Consider the following 25,319-nt stretch of genomic DNA (forward strand, 5'->3'; position numbering starts at 1 on the left):
ATCTTGTTATCATAATAAATGGTATTAAGTTTTCCGTTTAAGATATAGATATCAAGATTCCGGAAAAGGTTTCGATATCAAGATCCTTTGTATTTCCAGTGCACAGGGAAATTTGTTTATAAATTTCGTTAAGGACTTTCATATTTATGAAAAAGCAACAAAAAGTTATTAACCAAATTTTTAATTCAAGCAAAACAAAACTACAGAAATTGCTACTCTTACAAAAATTGTAGAAAACCAAACATAAAAATCAGCGAGTGACATTAAATGAAATAACAATCTTGACAATTTCTAATGTGTTCTTCGTTACAACTGAAAATATTTATGAATGATTTAGATAAAAACATAAAAAAATAAATGTCTATAACATTTATGAAGGAAGCTGTATGTGTGTCTACCCTAAAAAAAAATCGTTGTTCATTTCTGCATTTCATAATAGTAAGCATCAGATGGGGTTGTCTTAAATGTGCTATCGAACTCCTTCACAATGGTTTTGAATGATGGACGATCTCCTGGTTTAAGACTCCAACATTTTTTCATTATTTTGTAGTGCCTAAAAGAGTAAGAATAATGTTTTTGTAGTTTTGGCAAGCACTCATGGTTTGAAGAACAGAAATTGAGGCGACTGACAGTGCAAAAGATTACTCCGATGCTTAACATTTGACTATACCGTATGTCAAACAAAACATACGACTGAACCTTATGTACATATATGTGAGCAAAACAGACCATCGAAACGCTATTGATTGATAGTGGTAATTTCAGACTAAAACCAAGAAACCAAATGTCCACTATTTCCAATCAACGATAATAAGTAATTAAAATTGTTCTGAATGGTTATTTCATGGTAAGTTTATTTAGGGTTTTAAGGTTATGTGTGTTCCAACAAACGTTCTTTTGTGGAAGTTTTTATGAAAGAGGTATTTGCTACAAAATATAAAACATATAACACATAATTTAATGTTTATATATTTTAAAAAATAACTTAAGCCCAAGTCCCAGTATACCACAATAGCACCACGCTCACTGCGATCTAAAATAAATTTAGATCGTGATGAAGTCGCGGTATGATCGGCATAACAATGTAAATTTTCGTTGCTTTCACGATGCCACTACGTCCTCATTACGCTTATACAGCGATTCCGCTACAATGATACCATGTTCTCACTGCGCTTATTCTTCGACCTCACTACGCTTATCAAGATATTTCTACGCTCTTCTCGTTCTCACTACTATACTACGAGTTCTCTGATTGCAACACGATTTTACTACGATTATAGCACGTTCTTACCACGATTATATAACGTGCATACCGCGATCTTACTACGTTCTAAACAATAACGTCAAAATCGTATTCCATATCAATACAGTTCCATTCCTTCTATTTCTGATTAATACGTAGATTTTTTTTTCTCGGAAATAATACAGTGATGCAACCAAAATCTACTTGAACACATGGGCGTGGTGGTAACGGTTGATGTTGAGGCAGAGGGATCAAAGTAACGAATCCTGATCAAGCAGAGATGTCGGACCGACCAATCTAATCTAAATTACACCCTATTGCTGGTCCATAAATCTCAAATAACGACATTTTAGTGAACGATGGTTGAGATGACATAGATGTGTCAATAGATATAGGAAGATGTGGTATGAGTGCCAATGAGACCATTTTTCATCCAAGTAACAATTTATAAAAGTAAACCATTATAGGCCAAGGTACGGACTTCAACACGGAGCCTTGGCTCACCTCGAACAGCACGCTATAAAATACAAGTGTAAAACAATTTAAAAAGGAAAACCAACGGTCTAATCTATATAAAAACGAGAGGCATGGTTGAGCCGTTAGAGCAAATGGATAATTACATGCAGACAAACAAAATCTAGGAAGCTTTTCTATATATTTTATGTGAAAATAACAATGAGAATGATGGTCGTAGTGTAAACGTAGTCAGGTCGGAAGAAGAGCGTGATGAGGACAGCAAGGGCATGCTAGAATCATACTAATGTCGTAAACAGCGTGGTGTAGTCGTAGTGGCAGCGTAGTTTGGTCGCGGTGAAAACGTGATGGTCGTAGTGAGGTCTTCATAACGTCGCTGTCAGATCATAGCGCAGTCTCTCCGAATAAAATCACGCTTTCGCTACGCTCTCGCTGCGATTTTACAGCGACTTTTGCAATCTTACTACGATCTTAGTGCGCTCTCACGTCGCTTCTACTACGACCTTATTTCGCCACGACCGCACCAGGATTGTTTTGAACATGATCAAAGATGGCCACGCTCTTTAATATCATTCAGACCTAACCACGACCGTGATGCGACCTTCCTGCGATCTACATAATCGTACTATGATCATCAAAATTTGCATTTTTTCACAGATGATAGTTCGATCGTGGGAAAATGGGACTGCGGTATTACGTCAGCAGAAGCTTAGAACGTGATATAATTGTTTTATAATAATTCAATTGCATTTGAGGTGACTTAAAGGTCCATTGAGCGGGATGTTTTAATATTTATTATTCAATATTTATAATTTCAATTTGTACATATTTACATATGTCACTATTATATGTAATTTACTTACTTACTTACTTATAATATACTTTTTGTATTTGTTGAATCATTAATGAAAGTAAACATTAAGTTTTGAAGAAATCTTGTTAATACAAAATTAAAGATGTAAAATGCTCATCTCAATTGAATCAGTTAACATATAGACAATAACAAAAACCATGATAACGTGTACGTACGTATCTGTGCTATACTCAGGTCGGTCAAGTCTGTGTCCATTCTGTATTCTGTCTGGAACATTGCGACTGGAAATTCCTCCATATGGAGTTTCGCCTGAATAATTATATAAATATCACATCTAGTTTCTTCAGTAAAAAACAGCAAAGCACCTTAAACCATTCAAATATGCAGAAAACATAAAAATGTATATTTGAATCAAACAATGCTATATAAAAATATTAGTATATGAATCTAACTGATTACTTCAGAAGACACATATATGCATTAAAATTTATCATAATATATATGAACATAAATTGTTGCGGAGTTTCTGGTATTCAAGACTCTTTAACTTCGTTTTTGATTTTTTCCCAACCGCTTTGAACCGAGTACATATAATCCATGTGGACGATCTCACGTCTAAGCAAATCAAATAATAATATAAGAAATCTCGTACTCCTTTATTACCAAAAATGTAAAGTTATCTGCAAATCTAAAGTATCAATTTAGAAAAAAAACAAGCTGAATCATTTCCAAATGACTTATTTCAAGACTTTATTATTATTTCTATTTTTATTTGAAGAAAGTCAGAATAAGTTTGCAATAGGAAATTACCTAAACTTAGAATTTCCCACATAACAATTCCATATGACCAAACGTCACTCTTTGTGTTCGCATTTACTGTAGACAAAGTACATTCTGGTGCCATCCATTTTACTGGTACTCTTTCCTGTAAGATAGGATTTGTTAACACACGCTTGTACATGTATATTTGATTCACTAGATGTATTAAAACCATACGATTAAGAAATAACCCTGGTGTAGTGGTTAGTGCATCGGACTACTAAAACAAAGGTTCCTATTCGATTCCCGTTCGGGACTGAATTTTCGGCTCTCCCTTGACTCCATTTGCGAGTATGGTCTTGTGGAAACGATGATAGTCCGTCGAAAGGGGACGATAAATGGCAGACACGTGTTAAGAGAGAGCCATATCTCTTGCAAGTTAAAGACACTCTTGTGGATTTCGAAAAAGAACAGGCTAAAGCCTCTGCTAGGCAGCACTCGCACCCGCAAAGTGGAAAGGAATTAATATAAGTTGCAAAACGTATTTCCCAATCCACTATATATAAATATGTTTATAACTATAACTATATGATTGGGCAGAGGATAAGTATCTGGTAAGATAGGTGGTCATGGGATAGGACATCATAACGACTTTGTGAAGACTTGCTGATTTAAGGTCAATATCAAAGACATATTCGAGATGTTCAGCAGACATACTATTTGTATCCTTATTCCTTCATCTCAATATTAATGTGATATATGAGATTTAAGCACGCACGCAAATTTTCGGCTAAGAGAGAAAAAAAAGAAATCATTCATATATCTGAAAGTGTAATTAAAGAACTTTGCAAGATGAATTTTCTCTTGTTTTTGAAAGGTATATTGTCTGAATTTAGTTTTTAAAGAGTTCAAAAACATGTTGCCCGGTAGGTAAAAATACAAGTGGCCTTTGTAGTACCTAAACACCAATCCACCAATTTTAACAACTATATGGTTGATTAAAAAGTCAAATATACTCTATATATTTTGGAATCCACGTTTGATTAAAACCATTGATTAAATGTACCTGATTACAATACTACAGAGGCCATATGCAAAATATCTACTAAAATAAGAAATTTAAACTACTTAAATAAATAATGCGATGTATATGTATAATTTAAAAGCAGAAGTTTTGGTTTTATATATACCTGTTCATGTATCAAAATATATTCAAAGGTGTATTAATATGTTTGGCTGAAATTTATAAGATATTAGCTACGAGCTACAATTAAATCTAAAACAAACAAAAATTGAAGCTATCAGAAAATCGTCGAACATTTATGTTTGACAAAAATGATAAGGTTGAAAGCATTTCTGGATTTTTGTTTTTGAAAAAGTAACAAATGCAACCTAAAATGAAATATGATAAATACAAAAGTTGCTTATAGAACATGGGCAAATATTTACCTTTGTTATATCATTCTTATCTTTTGTCTCATCATTTGATGTTGGCCCAAATCCAGAAATCTTCGGTATCAATGTAAATGGAAGTAAAATGTTCCTAGCAGCCAGTCTCCGATGAACAATCTATTTAGAAATGACATACAGTACTCATGTATTACAAGTTTAGGCAGTTATAATTGTTTGTACTATCTATTTTGGAGGTTAACAGTTATCGTGTCAAGTCGTTCAACATACATGTAAGCCACGGGCGCGATAGACTCATAAATCTTATTTACTGGTTATTTTTTTCGTTTGTCGGACAATTCTAAATATTCACAGTCATCTAATCCATACTGCCTATTCAAGTTGATCAAGTTTTACTACACGAATTCCGTACAAATTTTGGGTTTTAACGATTTTTTCCGAAATAAAATATCTCGTTTTTTAAATCATTGTTCAGATGAGATGTAACCCTCTCACTAGATGAACTGGTATATCATCGTTTGATATTTTGACCAAGAGATATTTGGTTTCGAGCACTAGAATGAGAATGTGACCTACCGAATTAGACTATTAACAGGATTTGATATCACATAAGCAAAACGACGGGTGTCTCATGTGGAGCAGGATCTGTTTACCCTTCCGGAGCACCTTAGATCACCCCTAGTTTTTGGTGGGGTTCGTGTTGTTTATTCCTCAGTTTTCGATGTTGTGTCATGTGTACTACTGTTTGTCTGTTTGTCTTTTTCATTTTTAGCCAATGCGTTGTCAGTTTGTTTTAGATTTGTTTGACTGTCACTTTAGTATTTTTCGTCCCTCTTTTTAAAATTTTTAAAATGCGATAACAAAGCATCAAACTAAATCCAGTATCTTGTAATTTTCTATCTCGTTATTCCTAAAACGTTGACTTTTAGTATAATACATATTCCTACTTTCAAAATGTAACATAGGATCATTTGTATAGAAAACAGCGGTACTAGCACTTGGATATCAACAAAACAAGAAAAAAACAAATAAACATATACGATGAAGATAGATATTGATTCAATATTGTTTCTTAGGCATTGTGAATACACCGCGGTTCCCAACCCAAGCATAAATATAATTTTGTTTTCAAATATTAAAACTATGAATTCAATTTACTTGTAAATGAAGAGGAGAAACACATAATTGAGTTCGTAAGAGTAAACCACGAGTTAATTAGCAACCACTCCTCTACCCAAACTTGACAGAAAATATTTGTTTTACAAAAAATATTTTCTACCATCGTGGTTTCTAACTAAATACTCACAACCAATGTTCAGACAGAATAGTATTTGAAAAATTCAATTAATTTAAAAAAAGGAAATAGAAATGAAAATGTTAAATTCCTGTCACGATACATTGATAATGAACGCGCACATTGGAGTGTATGCAACTCTCATTTAGCATTGAACGTCCGTCGTAAAAGGTATAAATACTAATATTTTTTTATTATCATTTGCATAAATTGCACTAGTCATATAGAAAAAATCTTTCGAAATTTTTGGTTGTATTGCTCTTCAACTCTACATTTGATTTGGCTTGCGCATTGATCTGATTCGATCGCCACTTATGAGTCTGATAAAGACGAAACATTTACCTGACATAACAAGTTCAAGACTGTTTTTGCTGATGAAGTTAACGCACGCATTGATTATGGTGTGATCCGATTCAACGTTTAAACGTTTTGCACAAATACGATTTGGTGCTAAACCCTAAAGACTACAAATAACGTTCAATACAATGCAAGATATTCATATTGAGTTAATCATTTTCTTTCGTGTTCCTTGAGTAAGAGTACAACGCATTTTTTCTGTGTAAAGCTTTCTTTGCAATTAATTTTGGCTACCTGTTTAGAAGCCAAGTATTCCATTCCAGTTGCTACCCCGAAAACAATCTGAAACAATTGTTCTATCATTTCATCTCCTATTTTATCCTTCTTTTTTAAAAGCCAGTCTCTAAGATTTCCTTCCTCACAGTATTCCAATACCATATAAGGTCCAACTGTGAAAAAAATTAACACAAACATATTGTTGTATTAGATAGTTAAGATTAGTATTCTAACGATTTTGTACGAAATGCGAAATGCCTAAAATGTTGTTTAAATTTATGTTCTATGAACCTTCTACTGAGGAAACTGTTTCAAAAAGTTAAACAAAGTGCAATACTAGATTAGAAGGAACAGAATGCACTTTAAGTAATTGAAATTAATTGAAATTCGACTTACGATGAGTGTTGTCAGTAACAGCTCCAATGAATCCAAGAATGTTTCGATGTTTGCCGACTTTTGTTGCAAAGAAGTTAATTTTTGCCATCATAACCAGATTAGTATCATCATTGTAGTTTGCTACAAAGAGAAAGACATATAGATTTGAATGGTTTTATATTCTTTTTAGATTGTTCGCTTGTCTTGTATTTCCATTTTTTGTCGAATATTTGGATTCTTCATGATTAATCTATCTAGTGTCATTTGATATTTTGAACCGCGTTCTTCAAATTTTTTCTCATCACTTTTTAATATATAGAAAAAAATCTAAATCTGAGCCACTTTTGAAAATCTTTTTTTCATGAATTTTGAAAGAAAAAAATGAGTTAATGTTAAAGATAGGAAATAAAGAGAATCTCTTACCGCCAATTAACTTACTTTGTTTCGAAGTCATTGTATGTTCGTTTGTATAATTTTTTGATCACGGTTTTATTTATTTTTTATTAACAAAAATATTTTTTAAACCCTTTTTAAATTCTCTCCCCATCTTTGAGCCTGAAGAAAGTATGCTTCTGCAGTTACCTTGTAATGTTTTGGCCACAACAGTTGTCATGTCATTCTGTTTGGTGTCATATCTAGCTTTAAATATATCAGCAAATCTACCGCTGTTTATTTTCTCTTCAAGGACTATTTTAGTATGTGGTATAAGCCATGTAGGATTATCAATTTTCATTCCCCCATACAAGTAAATATCTTCCATTCCATCATCAGTCGCATAAGTTTTATTCTGTTGTATAATACAAAACAAAAATAGAAGTATTTTTTTATGAGCATTTATCATTTATCTTATATACACATCTAAATTGACATATACGTTAAGCTCACTTACAAAATGTATATGACAGAAACGGACAGATTTGTTAACGTTTGAAAACATATATCACATTATTTCTCTAAACAACAAACTGTGGAAAATATTTAAAATACCTTTTACTAAATACTTATTCTATGAGAACCGGCACATTTATTAACATTTAGACATATTATAGTATCAAAAGTACCAGTACTATAATTACCAGGATAACATCAATGTCCAAGATACTATTTTGATTCATCAGACTGAATTAAATTATATTCAGATTAAATGTTCAGAATACTAATAAACTTACATTGTATTCTGTCAATTTATTAACTTGGTGTTTGTCTGGCAAACCAGACGAATAAGCATATGCTTTATCGTTGTCTTGATGCTGTTTACGTGGTTCACAAAGTCGTCCAGTTCTCCATAGTACTACTATAATGATTATTACTAACAGGAGAAACAGTACTGAAATAAATCATAATCAACAATAGTGTATTCAAAAAATGATTATTCCATTATCAATTGCAAATTGATATGGTGCAGATACTATGAAGCAGTTAAAATAAGCCCTTTTAATCTTTCTTTATTCGTATGGTAGATACTTTTTTATATTTATTTGTCAAAATGTTAAGTTTATATTTGTCCATAATAAATTTATTTCAATATTCCAAGTAAAACTTTTAAATTTGAATATTCAATAGAACAAGCTCGTTGCAAATTCTATAGTGAAACTGATCTTTTTATCTAAAGTGAATCTTTCTTTCCGAAGAAATACACCCCACCCCCTACCTCCGGCCCCTTTGATCATCGTAACACCCGAGGTGTTTTATCTTATTTATTCTATGGTACTCACAACCGCCAATAGTTCCACCAATGACTGCAGCATTTGAACTTTGTTCCTCAGAAGCTATAATATTGAAACGCAACTAGTTTTACTAGTGTCGTTGTTTTACTCTTATATTTAATGCGTTTCCCTCAGTTTTTGTTTGTTACCCCGATTTTGTTTTTTTATCATCGATTTTCGAGTTTTGAACAGCGGTATACTACTGTTGCCTTTATTTACGAAATAATCGATATGTGCATAGTACCTAAGCCTTGAACAGGATCATTGAGATGAAACCTTCAATTTTTATTTGAATTTATTGACTACGTAAGTCTCACACTAATTTAGGGTGCATGGTTTCAGCTACTTTCGAAAGAATTTTGATATTAACTTGAAAACCGTATAGAAGAAACCATTCAAATTTCATAATATGAAAATGTAATGAAAAAGATGCATGAATTTCGACAGGATATTTTAATGCTTCAAACTACACATATAAGTGTGTAACTAGAAAGAGGAAGTTGTTACATTGTATAATGATTTCTACTTTTAATCTTTAGTTTTCTATGTTGTGTTTTGTGAACTCTTATATATGTCTGTTTGTCTTTTCTTTTTTAGCCAATGAGTCGTCAGTTTTTTTCTCGATCTATTAATTGAAAGCGGATGTATGCAAGGAAATTTCAAAAGCCAAAATCAGAGGCTTAAACACACCTAACGAATAATAAACAACTGTCATATTCCTTTCTTGGAATAGACATCAACGATCGACCAGATAACGGATACAATTTTTTTTTAGACCATTGTGTACCAAATGACAATTTTAAAACTTGGCAAAGGACATAAAATATCGTTATATCTACATATAAGAAAATGAAAATGACTGGGATAGCACAGCTAGACAAAAAATGTTTGCATAACTAATTACAAAAATAATGATGTCCTTAAAGAAAATCGGACATCTTTTAAAAGATTAAAAGGAATATCATCCGGTGTAGTTGTGTAGCAAGTGGCGTTGTTCGTTGTACGCTTTAAATACTTTTATTTCTTGATGTTGTAAATGTTTTAAAAAAATATTTAACTGTGCTACAGTTATCACACACAGTCGAAAGTGTATTGCTTCTTAATTAAATGAGATGATTTCCTTCAAAAATATAACCTTAAATATCATGCTAATGTATTGCAAATAGTCAAAATAGTGAAACAAGCACAAAATATGTATTATATAGACAATATTAAATTTGAATTTTATTGTTTTCCTATTTATAACGCACACCTTTCTTTTATACACATTCAACTTTATGGTGAAAAGGATAACAATTTGCTAAATTATTAAACAAACCTGGGACATAATTGATATAAACTGGATCACTGGAGTCCTCTTCATAAATTGTCACAAACTTAATGGAAAAGTTGGTATTGGTGTTGAAACCAATGATGTCAATCCAATCAGCGTCCTTACTTACAGTCCTGTTTTCCTGATATCCTGAATTGTTAGTAAATGTAACAAGTATGCCTTGTATGTCGTAGCAACTTTTACCTTTAGTCCATTTAAGTTTTACTCCATTAGAATATATCTTATCTATTCTTAAGTTCATTGGTCCTGCATCTGAAAATACATGCTTCAATTCAATCACTGTAAAGAGAACTAAAAAGATACTTTAGCGACATTCAAACTAATAACGCAAACTGGCTATGTCATTACGAAAAAAACTATCAAAAGACAAAACGACAGTATATTAAAAAATATGGCTGTTATAAAACCAAGAAATTCCTTAAATGTACGTTTGAATAACACAGGATCTTCGACGAAAATTATCACTGTCTGAGACATCAACCGACACACACACCAAATACATCTGAAAACACTTACAACAACAGTTATGACAATACACACATTTTTGTTTTCCATTCAATTTTTTGTACATAAATTATGCAGTAAGTTTTCTCGTTTGAATTGTTTTGCATTGTTAATTTCTTTATAGTTGACTATGTGGTAAAGGCTTTGCTCATTGTTGAAGGCAGTACGGTGACCTGTATTTGATAGTTTCTGTGTTATTTTGGTCTCTTTCGGAGACTTGTCTCATTGGCATTTATACCACATCTTCTTTTTTATATATACACAATACGTTTTTTGTATTAGCCTATGTTATAAAAAGACCAACTAGAACATCTATTCGATTCTGATGTTATTTCAGTGACATCATCAGTGCAATCTTTCGGCAAAAAAAACCAAACGTCATCTTATCGGAAATATGTCTTTACTAATGTGTACTTACAACTTTCCATTCCATGAAACTGCATTAAATTAGATATCTGTATAAAAAACAAAAATATGTACAGATAAATTTAAAATGCAAAATGATACAAAATATAAACTTCGATAAATATTTATAGCACATTCTTGAGGAACAACTAGTTTTTATTGATCATTAACACTTTTTTATATTCAATTATGATACAATAAAAAGTAATAGCTCGGCTGAAAACATTAAAATCGAATTCGACCTGTTTTTATGGATAGGTGATATTTGGACAATATTAAGACATTTGATCAAGTAGTGCATCTATCTGGAAACCAAGATATACCAATAGTTCATGCTATTTATTACGGGCATGTGGTTTAAAAGATGATCTCAAAATCGTTCTCTTTATAATGATAAAGGGCATTGTATTAAAGTGTTCACTTTTTTGGTCAAACGCTGTCTTCATTATCTTCTGGAAACATAATAAACAATCAGAATTGAGTTTTACGTTCAATGACGTTATAGGTTCCAGTGCCAAAAGATCAAGTTATGCGTACATTCATGACCAACCGAAAACGGTAGAAGATCATGTTAAGGATGTACTTAAGTGAGGTTTTGGAATTTGTGTTAAATGTTCGGACTCATTGGTGTTTTTCCATACAATACAATGTAAAATATTTCGCCCCATAACACCCATTTATTTTTTCATGTAAGAATTAATAGCTCATGAAAGGTCATTTACCAAAATTTTAGAATATTTTTTATTTTCTTTCTTTTATTTTGAGACCAAAATAATACCTATGCAAATATAAGGTAAAAGTCCGAGTCAGCCTTTTCCCGCCATATTTTAAATCTCAAATATCTCGAAAAGGAGCTCCATGACCTATCAATATTTTTAGCTTATCTTTATCCTTAATTGATGCTCTACCAGCTTAAAGTATCAATTTAAAGTTCTTAATTACTTAATTTTTACATAACGTCACCTAAGTACATCCTTAAGTGTAACTAAAGGCATACGTTTTTAACGGTTAATGTGAATCCAACAAAATCCTACCTGCCCTGTATTTTCGGTCCACGACATTGATCTAAAATTTAAGAAAATCTTGTCAACTAGTACTCTGACAAACACCCAATTACCTGTTTCCTTTTAGTTGATGATTTCATTGCCATATTATACACGTCGACCACAAGTGTTAAATTTTGACTTGACAAGTTGGCCTTCGGAACAATCATCCAGCAATTATTTATGTCAATTGTATGCTTAAAAAAGTAACAATCACCCATTGGTATACATCTGCCAAAAGTTCCAGGTTTTTCCTGAAATGTATAGGCATATTGCATTATTCTGCAGGAGTAATAAAAGCGATCTAAGGAAAACAAAACTTTTATATTATTTCTATTTTCTAAAGATACATTTGTAACGTGAAATTTTAAGTCTCAATTGCAAATCATGTGAATAAAGAGAGAGAATACATATCGAGCAGTACAATAAGGGATTTCACTTCATTGTAAAACTTTATTTCATTGACAAATAAAAAAAGAACATTATGAAAGAATACTATTGAATTTCCTTTTGGTATCTTTCACCTTTTATTGTTATTCTGTTTTATTCCTCTTATAGTTGATGTGTTTCCCTCATTTTTGTTTGTGACCATGCTTTGTTTCATTTATATGAGTATTGAAAAGCGGTATTATACTTCTCTTGCCTTTATTCGTCAGTTTATATGAAGATTAAGAGATCAAATACTGAATATTTCAAAAAGCATCAAAGACCCAACAAAAATGTATAGACGGGTTTATTCAATGACGCATGAATTACAAACTTAAATTTCATTTCGGTTTTAACTGCGTTTGTAAAACTATGTAGTATGATACACGTGTCCAATTGGTATACCAGGTTTCAAAAACTTTGTAGAAGTATAGTATGTCAAAATACAAAAACATTTATAACAGTATTATTTATAATGTTTTGCAAATGACAATTATCTGTCGTTTATCTGAGAAATCGACTTGTATCAATAAGTGATAAAATCAGGACGTATAAAACAAATGAGATAAGCTTTAAATATAAAAAAAACTAATGAATATTTGTACGACTTTATATTACAGTATCAGTAAAGAAATACTAACAAAAATACCGAATTTCAAGGTAGAATCAAAAAAGGGAAAGGCCAATAAACCAGACAAATTCAATTTCTCGACTATATCCCCTTAAACCAACTAATCAAATGGAAAACAACTATCATCTTCCTGACTTGGTACAGGAATTTATAAAGAAAATTTGTGCATTTCACAGGTTTGGTTCAGTGATTCAAAACCAACTAGGAGTATTTATCTACGAAATCATCAACATCTTTAGACCAAAAACCCACCGTGTGAATATCAAGAAGGATATCAGATATACATGCATAAAACTTTAGATAAAGCTTTAATTTGTCCAGAGAAATGAACCAAACGGACATTCCTAAACCCGTTGATTAACTTGAAATGTTGTCATAAAAATCGATACCTTTGTCACTTTTACCTTTTCAGTCCTGAAATTGATACCATTAATGATTTCCATACGTACACTTGTTTTATTTCCACTTAATTTGCCAGTTTTGAAAACTTTGCCTGTCTTTTCATCTTTAATTCTCCATTCAATTTTATCGATTCCACTTTCTCCATCTTCGGTACTAATAACTGCCCTAGAACAAGATCGAAAATGAGTAAGAAACATTATGTTTAAGGTTTATAAGTTTGAAGACATGTAAGAAACTGTACATCTAGTCATGACTCGTAGGGGTATCTTTGAATTGACAACTTAAAATGTCTATTTCTACCATTCATTACCTTCGCGGAAGTCTTATGGTAATGTTCTATTTTTGGATACCAAGGGGAACTACTGCTACATTGCATAGAAACAATTGTTTCCTGGTTTTATATTATTAACATTATATTATTTACTTGTGTTTATAGTGATATTCATTATGACTGCTTTATCCCTAATTTTGACATTTTTACCTATTATATTAAAAAGAAGATGTGGTATGATTGCCAATGAATCAACTGTCCACAAGATACCAATATGTCTGTTTGTGTTGTTCACACATCGTTGTCAATATAATTGAATTTTATGCGAATGTCATACAAGTGATTGGTTTAGCTAGCTACAAAAGCAGGTTTGGTCCATCATTTCATATCTAAGGAAATGCCTGTACTAAGTCAGGAATATTACAATTGTTATCCATTTGTTTAAAGTTTTTGAGCTTTTGATTTTGCCATTTACTTAGTGACTTGACTATCTGTTTAGAATTTTCCACACAGGTATTTTTGTTATTCTACTTTTATTTTCTGTGACTCATGAAGATATGCTCTTACTTTTGATATTGTATTGTAAAATAGGTACATTGTATGTCAACAAATTACTGAAAATATCAATTATTTAACTGTATACTTTCTTTTACTTTTTTCAATTGTCTTTTTTTTTTTTTTTTTTATAGGAAACAGGCAAACTTTACTGTTATAACTTCTTTACTGGCTGCAGTACCCTATCAAAACAATCCTACTTCACTTGGGAAAATATTCAATATTTGAAATTGTAAACTTTGGTTTAAATGCATATAGATTTGGTGATTTATTTTGCATATCTTAGGATTGGAATGACTACAACAAACGATAAGAACGTTGCTTAACGGTAATTTTCTTATTTCAGGACAAGCCAATATCAAATTAAAATGACAACATTTTATTGATGTTCAAACATCGTAAATCATTTAAAAAAAAGAGACACATCTAGTTAACAAACAAGATTGTCGTTTGTTTATGTAATTTATACGTGTTTCTCGTTTTTTATATAGATAAGACCGTTGGTTTCCCGTTTGAATGGTTTTACACTAGCAATTGTGGGGCCCTTTATAGCTTGTAATTCGGTGTAAGTCAATGCTCTGTGTTGAAGGTCGTACATTGACCTATAATGGTTTACTTTAATTTATAAATTGTTATTTGAGTTGTCTCATTGGCACTCATACCACATCATCCTATATTTAAGTTTGAGATTTCTTGAAAGCTGAGTAATGCTTCGCTCTATCATAATTTAAAGTAATATGTGTGCATGTGGATGTTGATATATTATTGGAAATGTGGTACATGGTTTTTAGATATTGATTTGACATAAATCGGATTTAACTTTATGGGCGTGCGTTGTACAACCACGCTTTTAAAAAGCTTTTCACTTTACTAGTTGAAAACATTTACAAATAGACTAGACTCTAGAGGTGAACATCTCTTGGTGTGTTCTAAATTGGCAGAAGTTACAAAATACAGATACTACATTTTTGTAAACATTGTATAGGAACTTTGTTAAGTAAAACAAATCGTGCATATTGCAAATAAACAAAGCAAATAAACACGTACTAATAATTGCTATTTCAATATTAAATTTCAGTGTGCAATATGTGCATAAAGAAACGAATATGAATTGATAAAAGTTGAATGGAACTTAAATAGACATAGTTAATTTTCCGAAATTTTATGTCTTATCCTGAGACGAGAAAAATCTATAATTCATTAGCTCATTGAAGCCAATAGCTGTTGCAGTATATCAGCTGCATCGTGAAGCAACCAATCAGAATCTATATGTGATTAGTTATTTTTATATCCAACGCAACAAAGTTGCAGAGGGTATAATATGTTTGACTCGTCCGTCCGTCCATCTGTCTGTCCGTCTGTCAGTTCGTCAGTCCTGGTCTTGTTATCGCAACTTCTCTGAAACTGCACAACGGAATTTCATCAAACTTTGTAGATAAAAAGGACATATTTGGAAATTAGTATGGCGTTCATTATCACTGAACTAGTATATATTTGTTTAGGGGCCAGCTGAAGGACGCCTCCGGGTGCGGGAATTTCTCGCTACATTGAAGACCTGTTGGTGACCTTCTGCTGTTTTTTATTTGGTCGGGTTGTTGTCGCTTTGACACATTACCCATTTCCATTCTCAATTTTATACCAAAATGATGTGCATTTCGACAGGAAATTACGATTCAATGTTTTTTGTAGGAGTTCTACTCCTTACTTAGAATTTGGGCCAACATATACTAGTGCAACAGTTTGTCATCGCAACTCCTCTGAAACAACATAACGGAATTTCATGAAACTTTGTAGAAAAATGGACGTACTACGTAAATGTGCATATCGACAGGAAATTACGATTCATATATTTTGTAGGAGTTATGTCCCTTTGGACTAAGAATTTTGGCCTAAATAAACTACTGCAAAAGTGTGTAATCGCAACTTCTCTGAAACCACACAACAGAATTTCAAGAAACTTTGTAGTTAATGAGTATATAATATGTAAATGTTCATATCCACAAGAAAAAAAATATCAGTTGGCTTTAGTAGAGTTATAAAGTTTTTGAGACTTTGTTTGTCCAGTGACAATGTTGAGGCGTGGGTATGTGAGCGTGCTCATACAGGTTCTTTAAATCAAGATGTCGTATATTTCGACTGAAGCTAATAGCTCTGCATCGAGAAAGAAAATTTTAAATGCAAAATTATTGATCTTTTGTGAAAAGTCTCATTAATAAATAGAAACGCATGGAAAATATGTTACAAAAAATTAAAATCGTTGTTGCTCGTCTATCGTCTCAGTCTCACTCACTTAATTATTCCACATGGTCGTGTTGATTAATTATCAAGGTCACATTAGATAAAATAAGGCAATAAAACAAAATTAAAAAATAATAAGCAGTAACGTTTGTACTAAATAAAAATAATGTGCCTATTGTATGGATTCGTCACAATTGTTAGAATTCGTGCACAGAGGACTTAGTTAAGTACATATTTGATAATTTCCTAAACATTATAATTACAAGAAACTAGTTTCATATGACTTATAGAAAGATTGTTTACCTGCTTGCAAAATCAAATTTAGAGCTGTCGACATTTATATCTAGGTTAAATGGAGATATTGTTGGTGGGGTAGTGTCAATATGAACTACAGTACTATCTACTTTGATATTTCCCATGATGTCTGTTGATCGAACCCAGATACGCACAGTATCTCCATTGCTTCGTTTAACGTCTATTGTTTGATTTTCATGTTCAAAGTTGTTTACATTTTCCCAACTGGTAATTGCCGTTGGTATCTTTGTGATTGTCTTTCCGCCTTCGTGATCAACAGCATATGCAATCTCAAACAATACAATTCCATGTATATTAGGAATCGCTTTCCGGGTTCTTTTCCCACTCACATCGTCTAGTTCGTTATTTACATCTTTATGGTACATCCCATCCATTGCTGTAACATGGAATGAATTAATAGAATTCAACAACTGATTGTCTTCGTGGAACTTATTTCTGAAATGTCCTTTCCAAGAAACTTGAATCGGAGGACCATAGTGAGTTTGATTTTGTACATCATACTGCCAGTGGTAATGTGTTTCTCGTTCGGCGCTTGAAACGTATAGCTTAAATGTTTCATCGGTTGTTATATTGGACACTGGATCATACAGCACGAACTGTCTTGCGAACCTTGAGTTATTTGCCTTATCTGCTACATCTAGAATTATGGAATACATTCCAGGTGATGGTGGAGTGTAAATAAATGGCTTATATTTTTCCTCAAACATGGCTTTTGAGTACAGAGGTTCCATTTGTGAGACTTCGGTCAAATTTCCTAGAGCATCAGCTCTCATATGATGTATTTCCCAATTATATCTAAAGATTCCCGCTAGTTCATCTTTCCATCCATCCCATGATATATGAAGTTTATGCTGAAACAATATAAACAGAACTTTGGTTTCATTTCTTGTTGCGTTATTTTCAAATGTTAATGCTCTAATCAAATAAGAAAATAATTGCTTTTCTTTATCTCAAATAAATGTTAGTAAATATATAATGATTGTAATTGTCGAAAAGTGCCTTTTTTAATTTTGATGGTCAGATCCCTATATTATTTATACTGCATTGGCCCTTTCAGCATTACAAGCCACTGATTTTTCAAACAGTTTTCAAAAGGTGATCTGAATTTGTTTTTTTGTTTTTTTGTTCTTGTAGAATATTTATAGTTATTTCAACTGCAAAATGTCATATATGTATCGTATGTCTCGGTAATAAGTAACAAGAAATAATAGTTCATATCAACATTGTCACGGGTGTTATTCAGTTTAACGAGAGAAATGATCGTGAAAGAATATCTAACGGCGGTCAAGTATTGAGAGACGATCGTGAAAGTTCTGGTAACGGATCGTGAAAGACATTTAATCGAGAAGACATATGAAAGGTCAATACATATTCTAATTTAATTAATTACACAGACAAATTTACGACAAAATAAAACTGTCTGTCAAAATGGTTCAACACTATGATCAATATGTGAGAATATCCAGTTTTAAAAGTACATAGTTATTACAAAACATCAAAAGGCAGATTGCTTCTCGACATTTCAATGACATAAAAAATGTAAACAAACATGATTTTTTCACAAATTCGACTAGAAAACCTACTTTAATACGAATAAGGGCATTCTATTTGAATTAATCAAATGGTTCTCATAGTTATTTTGTATAAACATAATCTGAAACTTAGTAAATAAAGAACTATTTACACAAAAAATGATTTTTCGGATCGTGAAAGATCACGTTAGGCATTTTAATTAATATTTGTTATTGGTATTGAGAAAAGCTATATAGGCCAACATCCTCAATAGGTTTTAGCTTTTCATAGTATTTTAAAATATTTCCAGAAAATGAAATGTAAAATAGTTGCTTGATTGTAGGATGAAGCTTTTTATTGTCATGTGAAGTACTCACTTATCACGAGTTATAGGATACCCATATTTTGTATATTGGATCCTATAAACTACATGTCCCTCAGACAGGATTCACCTGACCCCGAATTTGCCTTATTTAATGGATGAAGATTCATTTTTGTGGTCAAGTCCGTTCGTTAAGCTTTAGGATAACTGTCTGTTGTTATGATTGTGAGGTTTACATTTTCGACTTCTGCAAGGTTTCAAATAACATCGAACTCATTATCATGCATCATTCGGCAATGTTCGTTTTATGTTGTTTAGCCTTTTGGATATATACCTGTATGCTATAGCGCCATGGTATTTCGTGTATGGTGTACATGTCTGTCTGCATGTTTCATATATGACCGTGATGACGTCAATTGTATTTGATATATTGAATGATAGTAGTCATAGTACGATGTCTATGTCTGGCTGTCGGTCGGGGTTCATATATATACTTTTGACCTTATGTTTCGAATTAATTGGCCAAGCATAACTTTCACATTTTTCAGTTTCTAATGCATTGTAAGGATCGGAACACATTTATTTGGTCTACGGGATATTTGTAGAGATCTGTATGTCATGGTTCATCTGACCTTGCACTCTTTTTATGAACCATTGACAATCCTAATTTTAAAAAAAAGTAAGATGTGGTATGATTGCCAAAGAGACAACTATTCACAAGAGACCAAAATGACACAGACATTAACAACTATAGGTCACCCTACGGCCTTGAACAATGAGCAAAGCCCATACCACATAGTCAGCTATAAAAGGCCCCGATATGACAATGTAAAACAATTCAAACGAGAAAACGAACGGCCTTATTTGTATAAAAAAAATGAACGAAAAACAAATATGTAACACATAAACAAACAACAACCACTGAATTACAGGCTCCTGACTTTGGACAGGCACATACATAAATAATGTGGCGGGGTTAAACATGTTAGCGGGATCCCAACCCTCCCCTAACCTGAGACAGTGGTATAACAGTACAACATAAGAACGAACTATAAAAATCAATTGAAAAGGCTTAACTCATCAGATGGACAAAAATACATTAAGCGCATTAAGCGCATTTGACACTTCTAGTACACCCTTGATATTATAGACGTTCCAAAAATTAACTATCATAAGTAAAGCAGACGAGGCATTGCAGCATTTGCGCTCTGGTATTCTATAGTCTGTAGTATATAGTTAAATCAATCCACATCTGCGTTGTATATACAGAACTTAAGAAAGTACTGTTGCACAAAATGTTAGTTATCGTTCAATCTCAAATTACTCATGAAAGATGCTGTTTTGCTGTAATTTTTTGTTTGATGGATATCATTTTGGTTTAAACGTTGCATATCAATATTAATGGCTAAATAGTGTCGGTCTGCCTGAATTGCACTTGACCGATTCTAAGAGATGAATCTTTCAAACTTATTTAGAGACGTTTTTAGTTGTTGTTTTTTTAACTTTCGAGGTAAAGTGTTGAATAAAAAAAAATAGCTTTAATGTTCATCCAAATAGTTACAGGCTTCAACCAGTTGCAGTTTTATCAAATGGTAAAAGAAATATGATTTCTGATTACTAGTAATAAGTCTGGTCACGCATTATCTTTCATGATCAAAATAATGCGTTGCCTGATCTTTCACGACCAAGTTTGATGGATATTCAACAAATTCAAGGTTTTCATATACAAATTAAGGCTTTTAAGAGAAGAACATACCTTAATTTTACTGTACTATCAGATACACCAAAGATTAAATTTCAAATATATCACCATAAACTGATATATGACCATTTATATAGGTACAAAAAGCGTGTTATTTGTAATTAATTTCATAGACATGCATTGCTCCTTTTGTGTTTTTTTCATAAAGTACTGCATATTTTCTCTATCTTATTTCACAGTTATGTTAAGGAAGTTCCGCGTTTTGAAAGATGAGGGATTTTTTCAAAGATTCTGACCTAGAATTTTCAATAAATGTCTTTCACGATCCGTTACCAGAGCTTTCACGATCGTCTCTAAATACTCAAACGCCGTTAGATATTCTTTCACGACCATTTCTCTCGTCAAACCAAATGATACCCGTGATTATAGTTTGAATTAAAATATGATATCAAAACTACTCATGTTTACACTTTTACTTCATTTCAAAATTGGTTAATTTAATACCGTTCCTGCACACCATTTAGTCCATACTTTTTTTTGTATTTTAAGTGCCTAAATGGAAACAATTTTGATATTCATTGACCAATCAAACTTTTGTATATAGTGAATAGATTGTTACTCAATAACCCATTCTCCAGAGTTTAGAGCAACATTTACCTGTTGCCAACAAAATTTACAAACAACCATAAAAAGTTTGCAAACAGGGATAAAAATAAAAAGATTAACATGCCATATCATTAACTCTCATTGAATATACATGTCACAACTCATTAGGCGCACATCTAAAAACGCAAACGAAAAGCGATATTATTGATGATATTTATTGCAAATTTACAAGGAGGCCTTCGACATAAAGATCATCCTCATCGCATTTCAAGTTTGTGCCTGTCCCTTTCATCGGTTATTTGCGGAACAGTGTACTTGATCTCGATCCGCCTAATAGAACCAAAAATGTAAGTTGGATTATAATTGACAAAGAAATGTAACAAATTATGGCAATGTTGCAAAACACTCTCACTGTAAAACACTGAAACAATGCCAACAGGGAGAGGCACATTGAGAAACTGACCGTGAGCAAAACGATGAAGGTGTACATAAACCAGATTAGGAATAATGTCAAATACGTCATATCGGTAGTTACTTCATATTGGTATTATTTCAGTATGTTCTTTTTTCGAATCGGATTTTTAATAAAATAGCATATTCACCAAAATGAAATTAATGTTGATCGCTCAAAACTAAACGTCAAGTTCTTTTACACGTATAGTTGTAAAATGAACACTGTAATAATCAATCACAAATAGTTGCCATTTGATAAAAAAAAAATCAGAATATGAAAGAAACAAAACTGTTTATTGATTCGGTAAATACTATATAGTATAGTTCAATTGCATTAAAGAAATTTCAGGTTTTCAAGAGCTTTTTAATCACAGAGTAATTTTCTAATGAATTAGAGCATTGAACTAGAGCACAAGGAAGCAATTTCACAAACATAGCATGATAGAACGAGAATCAAAGTATGTTTACTTATCATAAGAAAGAGTAGTGATATATTATTATGATTGTTTGTATTTCGTTTCGTTTTGAGATTTCTTTCTATTCTTGTTGCGCAATACTAAGTAATTCTGTTTTCGGACTTTATATACTGTCTTACGCGCCTTTTTCATTTCATCGAGATTTCACACACCAAACTGGTTCGACAACTTTACGTTCAACATGAGTAATGAGGAAAACCAACGCGATGCTACTAGCCGAGATAGTGAATCGCTAAATCAAACAGACCCAGGTAATCATGTAGGATTTTCTCCTGACAACGCCCTTTCTTTGTTTTCCCGTCAACTAGATACCGCTTTAGTTAGACACAAGAAAGAACTTTTCACACAAATTGACTTAAAGATTGGCAAAAAGTCCTTGGAAAAGAGTTCTCGCTTACCATCAATCGCTCCCAAGTTTAAATTCGAGGGCAATGGAAGGCAGCACGAGTTCAATACTGCTCGTATGAATGAACTGAGCAGAGCGACAGATTTTCTAGAGAGTGGTTCTGTCGGAACAGCAGTTAAAGCTTTGGAGTAAGTAGAAGCAGCTTTAAAAGAAAGGAACAAGCTACTCCGCATAGCCGACAAATATGGTTGGGATGTAGTTAAAGAGTTCATGGACCGACAGTAAAGAAGTGGCAACTAAGCTAAAGCAGGCAGAATACAGAGCAAAAATGAAGAGGAGGGACAAGTACGTAAAAGCTGACGGACCGAATCCTTATTACAGGTACCCAGATGACGAAAAGGCTACTTCTGATCTTTTTTGTCGCCCTAAAGCAACATATACAGAAGACTCATCTAGGAGCAGGAGTATGGCTGGTTGAAAAGGCGTTTACACATCAAGTGAGTACTTTGGTGGAAAGAAAGGAGCAACCCGCTGTTACTACTGCAACGAGGAAGGTCATTGGGCCTATCAATGTCCCAGGAAAGCAGCAGGCGGATACCCCAAGAGAAGCAGCAGTAGTGAAACAGTTAAGTGTCAGTTTTAGGATTTACACGAGCAAGATTATAAATATGAAAAATCACTTAAAGATAAAACACCATTTTATATTGGTAGTCTTTACAAAACATTTTCATTTTGAAAAGATATCTTTTAAGCAAACAATTTTGTTCTCAACGTAAATTCTAGCGGTTATTTAATACCTTTCTATGAAATTTATTTTCATCAGTTAGATTAAACAACAATACTTCTGCTTTTAATCATTCAGTATTAGTGGAGCGTGCTATTAATAAGCTTTTAGAAACGGGTGCAGCTATTGAATGCAAAGGTCATATTACTTTTGTTATCAATCCACTAACCGTATCAGTTAACGCCTCAGGCAAAGAAAGGTTGATCTTAGATTTAAGGCACGTCAATCAATTTATAGAAAAAAAGATATTTAAGTTTGAAGGCGAATCAGAGGCTTTACAATACACAATTAAAGACGTATACATGATAAAATTCGATTTAACAAGCGGGTATCATCACGTCAGCGTACATTAAGATCATCTGAGATATTTAGGATTTTCGTGGAAATTTTAGAACACAACTAAATACTTTAAATTTTCAGCTCTCCCATTTTGGTTATCTACAGCAGCACATGTGTTTTCATAAGTTTTACGTCCGGTTGTCAAGCATTGGCGTTCGCAGGGTCTTAGAGTTATATTATACCTTGAAGATGGTTGGGGAGCAGAGTCTTATGCACAATCTTGTGAAGTTTTATCTAATATCATGCAGTTAGATCTTAAATCCGCATGTTTATTCGTAAATCAAGAGAAAAGCATTTGGAAGCCTACTCAAAAATTAACTTTGCCGAGTTTTGAATGGGATTTGCATAATTGAACTTTAGATCTTCCTATAGATAAAATGATCCGTTTTAAAACAGACATAGATACATTTTCCTGTAATTCGCTGTCAGCCAGACAATTAGCTAGATTTAATGGGTAAATTATTTCTTTCATGCCTAGTTTAGGTAATATTTGTAGAATCATGAGTAGAAATATGATGATGTTAGTTGCTACTTTTCGTTTTTGGGAAGAAAGAATTAGTTTAACATTAAAAGCACAGCACGAAATTGATTTTTGGTTGAATAATTGTCATCTTTTGCCTAGAAAAAATCTATTCCAACAATTCTATCTACCCGACAGAATAGTTTATATGTTCCGGACCATGTGAGTATTTGGACCATACGCGTATGATCATGACCGTATGGGTATATACTCATATGGTCCGACCGTACGCGTATGGTCGGGGTAATTATTAAGTTTACAGTTTATATTTAACTCTTCTTAAGGTATGGCTCTTCTTGTTGTCCCGCCATCAAAAAGGCGATACCAAAGGTCATTTTATATAGGAATATAAAAAGATTAACTATATAACAATAAGCAGTATCACGCATTTGATTTTTCACATTTTATACCTAATTATCTATTTATTATTACGCTTTTAAAAATGGCAACATGTCGACCTTTGGAAGATATTTTCCAAAATTTCTTAAAAGAACCGTTATGGAATTATCAAGACCTCGTCATCACTGCACGAAGCTGCAAAGAAGGTTAACTTTTCACTCGAATGCAAAAAGTGTAACTACAAAGGATCGTGCACAACCAAGACGAGCTAATGCAGAAAAGTTATGGTACGGCGACTAGTACCGTGTGGAAATAAATTTCTACCTACGCATAAATACAAGATTACAAGAAGCGATAAAAACTAACTATGGCATAAATATTTAATGCTTATGTAGCCTTTGAGTTGCAAAGTTTATTGTATCATTGAAACGGTTCTAATACATATTTGAAAAAAAATACCTATATTGTCCAAATACTCATATGGTCCGGCCCAATAATAACCAAACGAGTATATACTCATATGGTCCGGCCCGATAATAACCAAACGAGTATATACTCACATGGTCCGACCATACGCGTACGGTCGGACCATACGCGTATGGTCCAAATACTCATATGTTCAATAACATATACAGACGCTTGCAGTTACGCATGTGCTGGTGTTATAGTAGAGACAGTTCATTACGTAGTCCACAAGATGTGGTATAATATAGAAGCATCTAAAAGTTCGACTTATAGAGAATTAAAGGTAGTTTTTTATTACTTTATCTTCCTTGGTTCAATGTTTCAGCAATCGTTTAGTTAAAGTTTACACTGATTATCATAATGTAGTAAGAATTATAAACGCAGGCAGTATGAACTCTTAATTACAAGATGTTGCAATTGACATTTTTTATTTTTGTTTAAAATTCAGTATTTCTCTAGAAGTAGAATGGATACCTAAAAATCAAAATCAAATTGCTAATATTTACAGTAAATGTTTTGACTTTGATGATTGGTTTGTATCCGATTTGTATTTTAATTATTTTAATAAAGCGTGAGGTCCATATACGTGCGACCTATTTGCAGACAGTAATAACCGAAATTTGCAAAAATCTTTTCTCCATATTGGTTCCCTGGGACAGAATCAGAATTGTACCACCTGTAGTA

General features: G+C 32.6%; 1 protein-coding gene across 1 annotated transcript in view; it reads right to left on the reverse strand.

Annotated features, from left to right (window-relative positions):
- Window positions 1–286: 286 nt before the first annotated feature.
- LOC134684997 (uncharacterized) overlaps window positions 287–25,319 on the reverse strand; it is a 41,000-nt gene continuing 15,967 nt past the window's right edge. Inside the window, exons 6-19 of the mRNA XM_063544330.1 lie at window positions 16,760–17,622; window positions 13,440–13,557; window positions 12,008–12,187; window positions 10,904–10,940; window positions 9,967–10,233; window positions 8,658–8,711; window positions 8,112–8,269; window positions 7,525–7,729; window positions 6,964–7,083; window positions 6,586–6,740; window positions 4,740–4,859; window positions 3,342–3,456; window positions 2,747–2,840; window positions 287–553 (exon numbers count right to left, since the gene is read on the reverse strand). Of these exons, the coding sequence (XP_063400400.1) occupies window positions 418–553; window positions 2,747–2,840; window positions 3,342–3,456; window positions 4,740–4,859; window positions 6,586–6,740; window positions 6,964–7,083; window positions 7,525–7,729; window positions 8,112–8,269; window positions 8,658–8,711; window positions 9,967–10,233; window positions 10,904–10,940; window positions 12,008–12,187; window positions 13,440–13,557; window positions 16,760–17,622 (2,622 nt within the window). The 3' untranslated portion in view covers window positions 287–417. The remainder of the gene's footprint in view (window positions 554–2,746; window positions 2,841–3,341; window positions 3,457–4,739; window positions 4,860–6,585; window positions 6,741–6,963; window positions 7,084–7,524; window positions 7,730–8,111; window positions 8,270–8,657; window positions 8,712–9,966; window positions 10,234–10,903; window positions 10,941–12,007; window positions 12,188–13,439; window positions 13,558–16,759; window positions 17,623–25,319) is intronic.

Source organism: Mytilus trossulus, chromosome 1 (genome assembly GCF_036588685.1).
Source record: "Mytilus trossulus isolate FHL-02 chromosome 1, PNRI_Mtr1.1.1.hap1, whole genome shotgun sequence".
Classification (NCBI taxonomy): Eukaryota; Metazoa; Mollusca; class Bivalvia; order Mytilida; family Mytilidae; genus Mytilus; species Mytilus trossulus.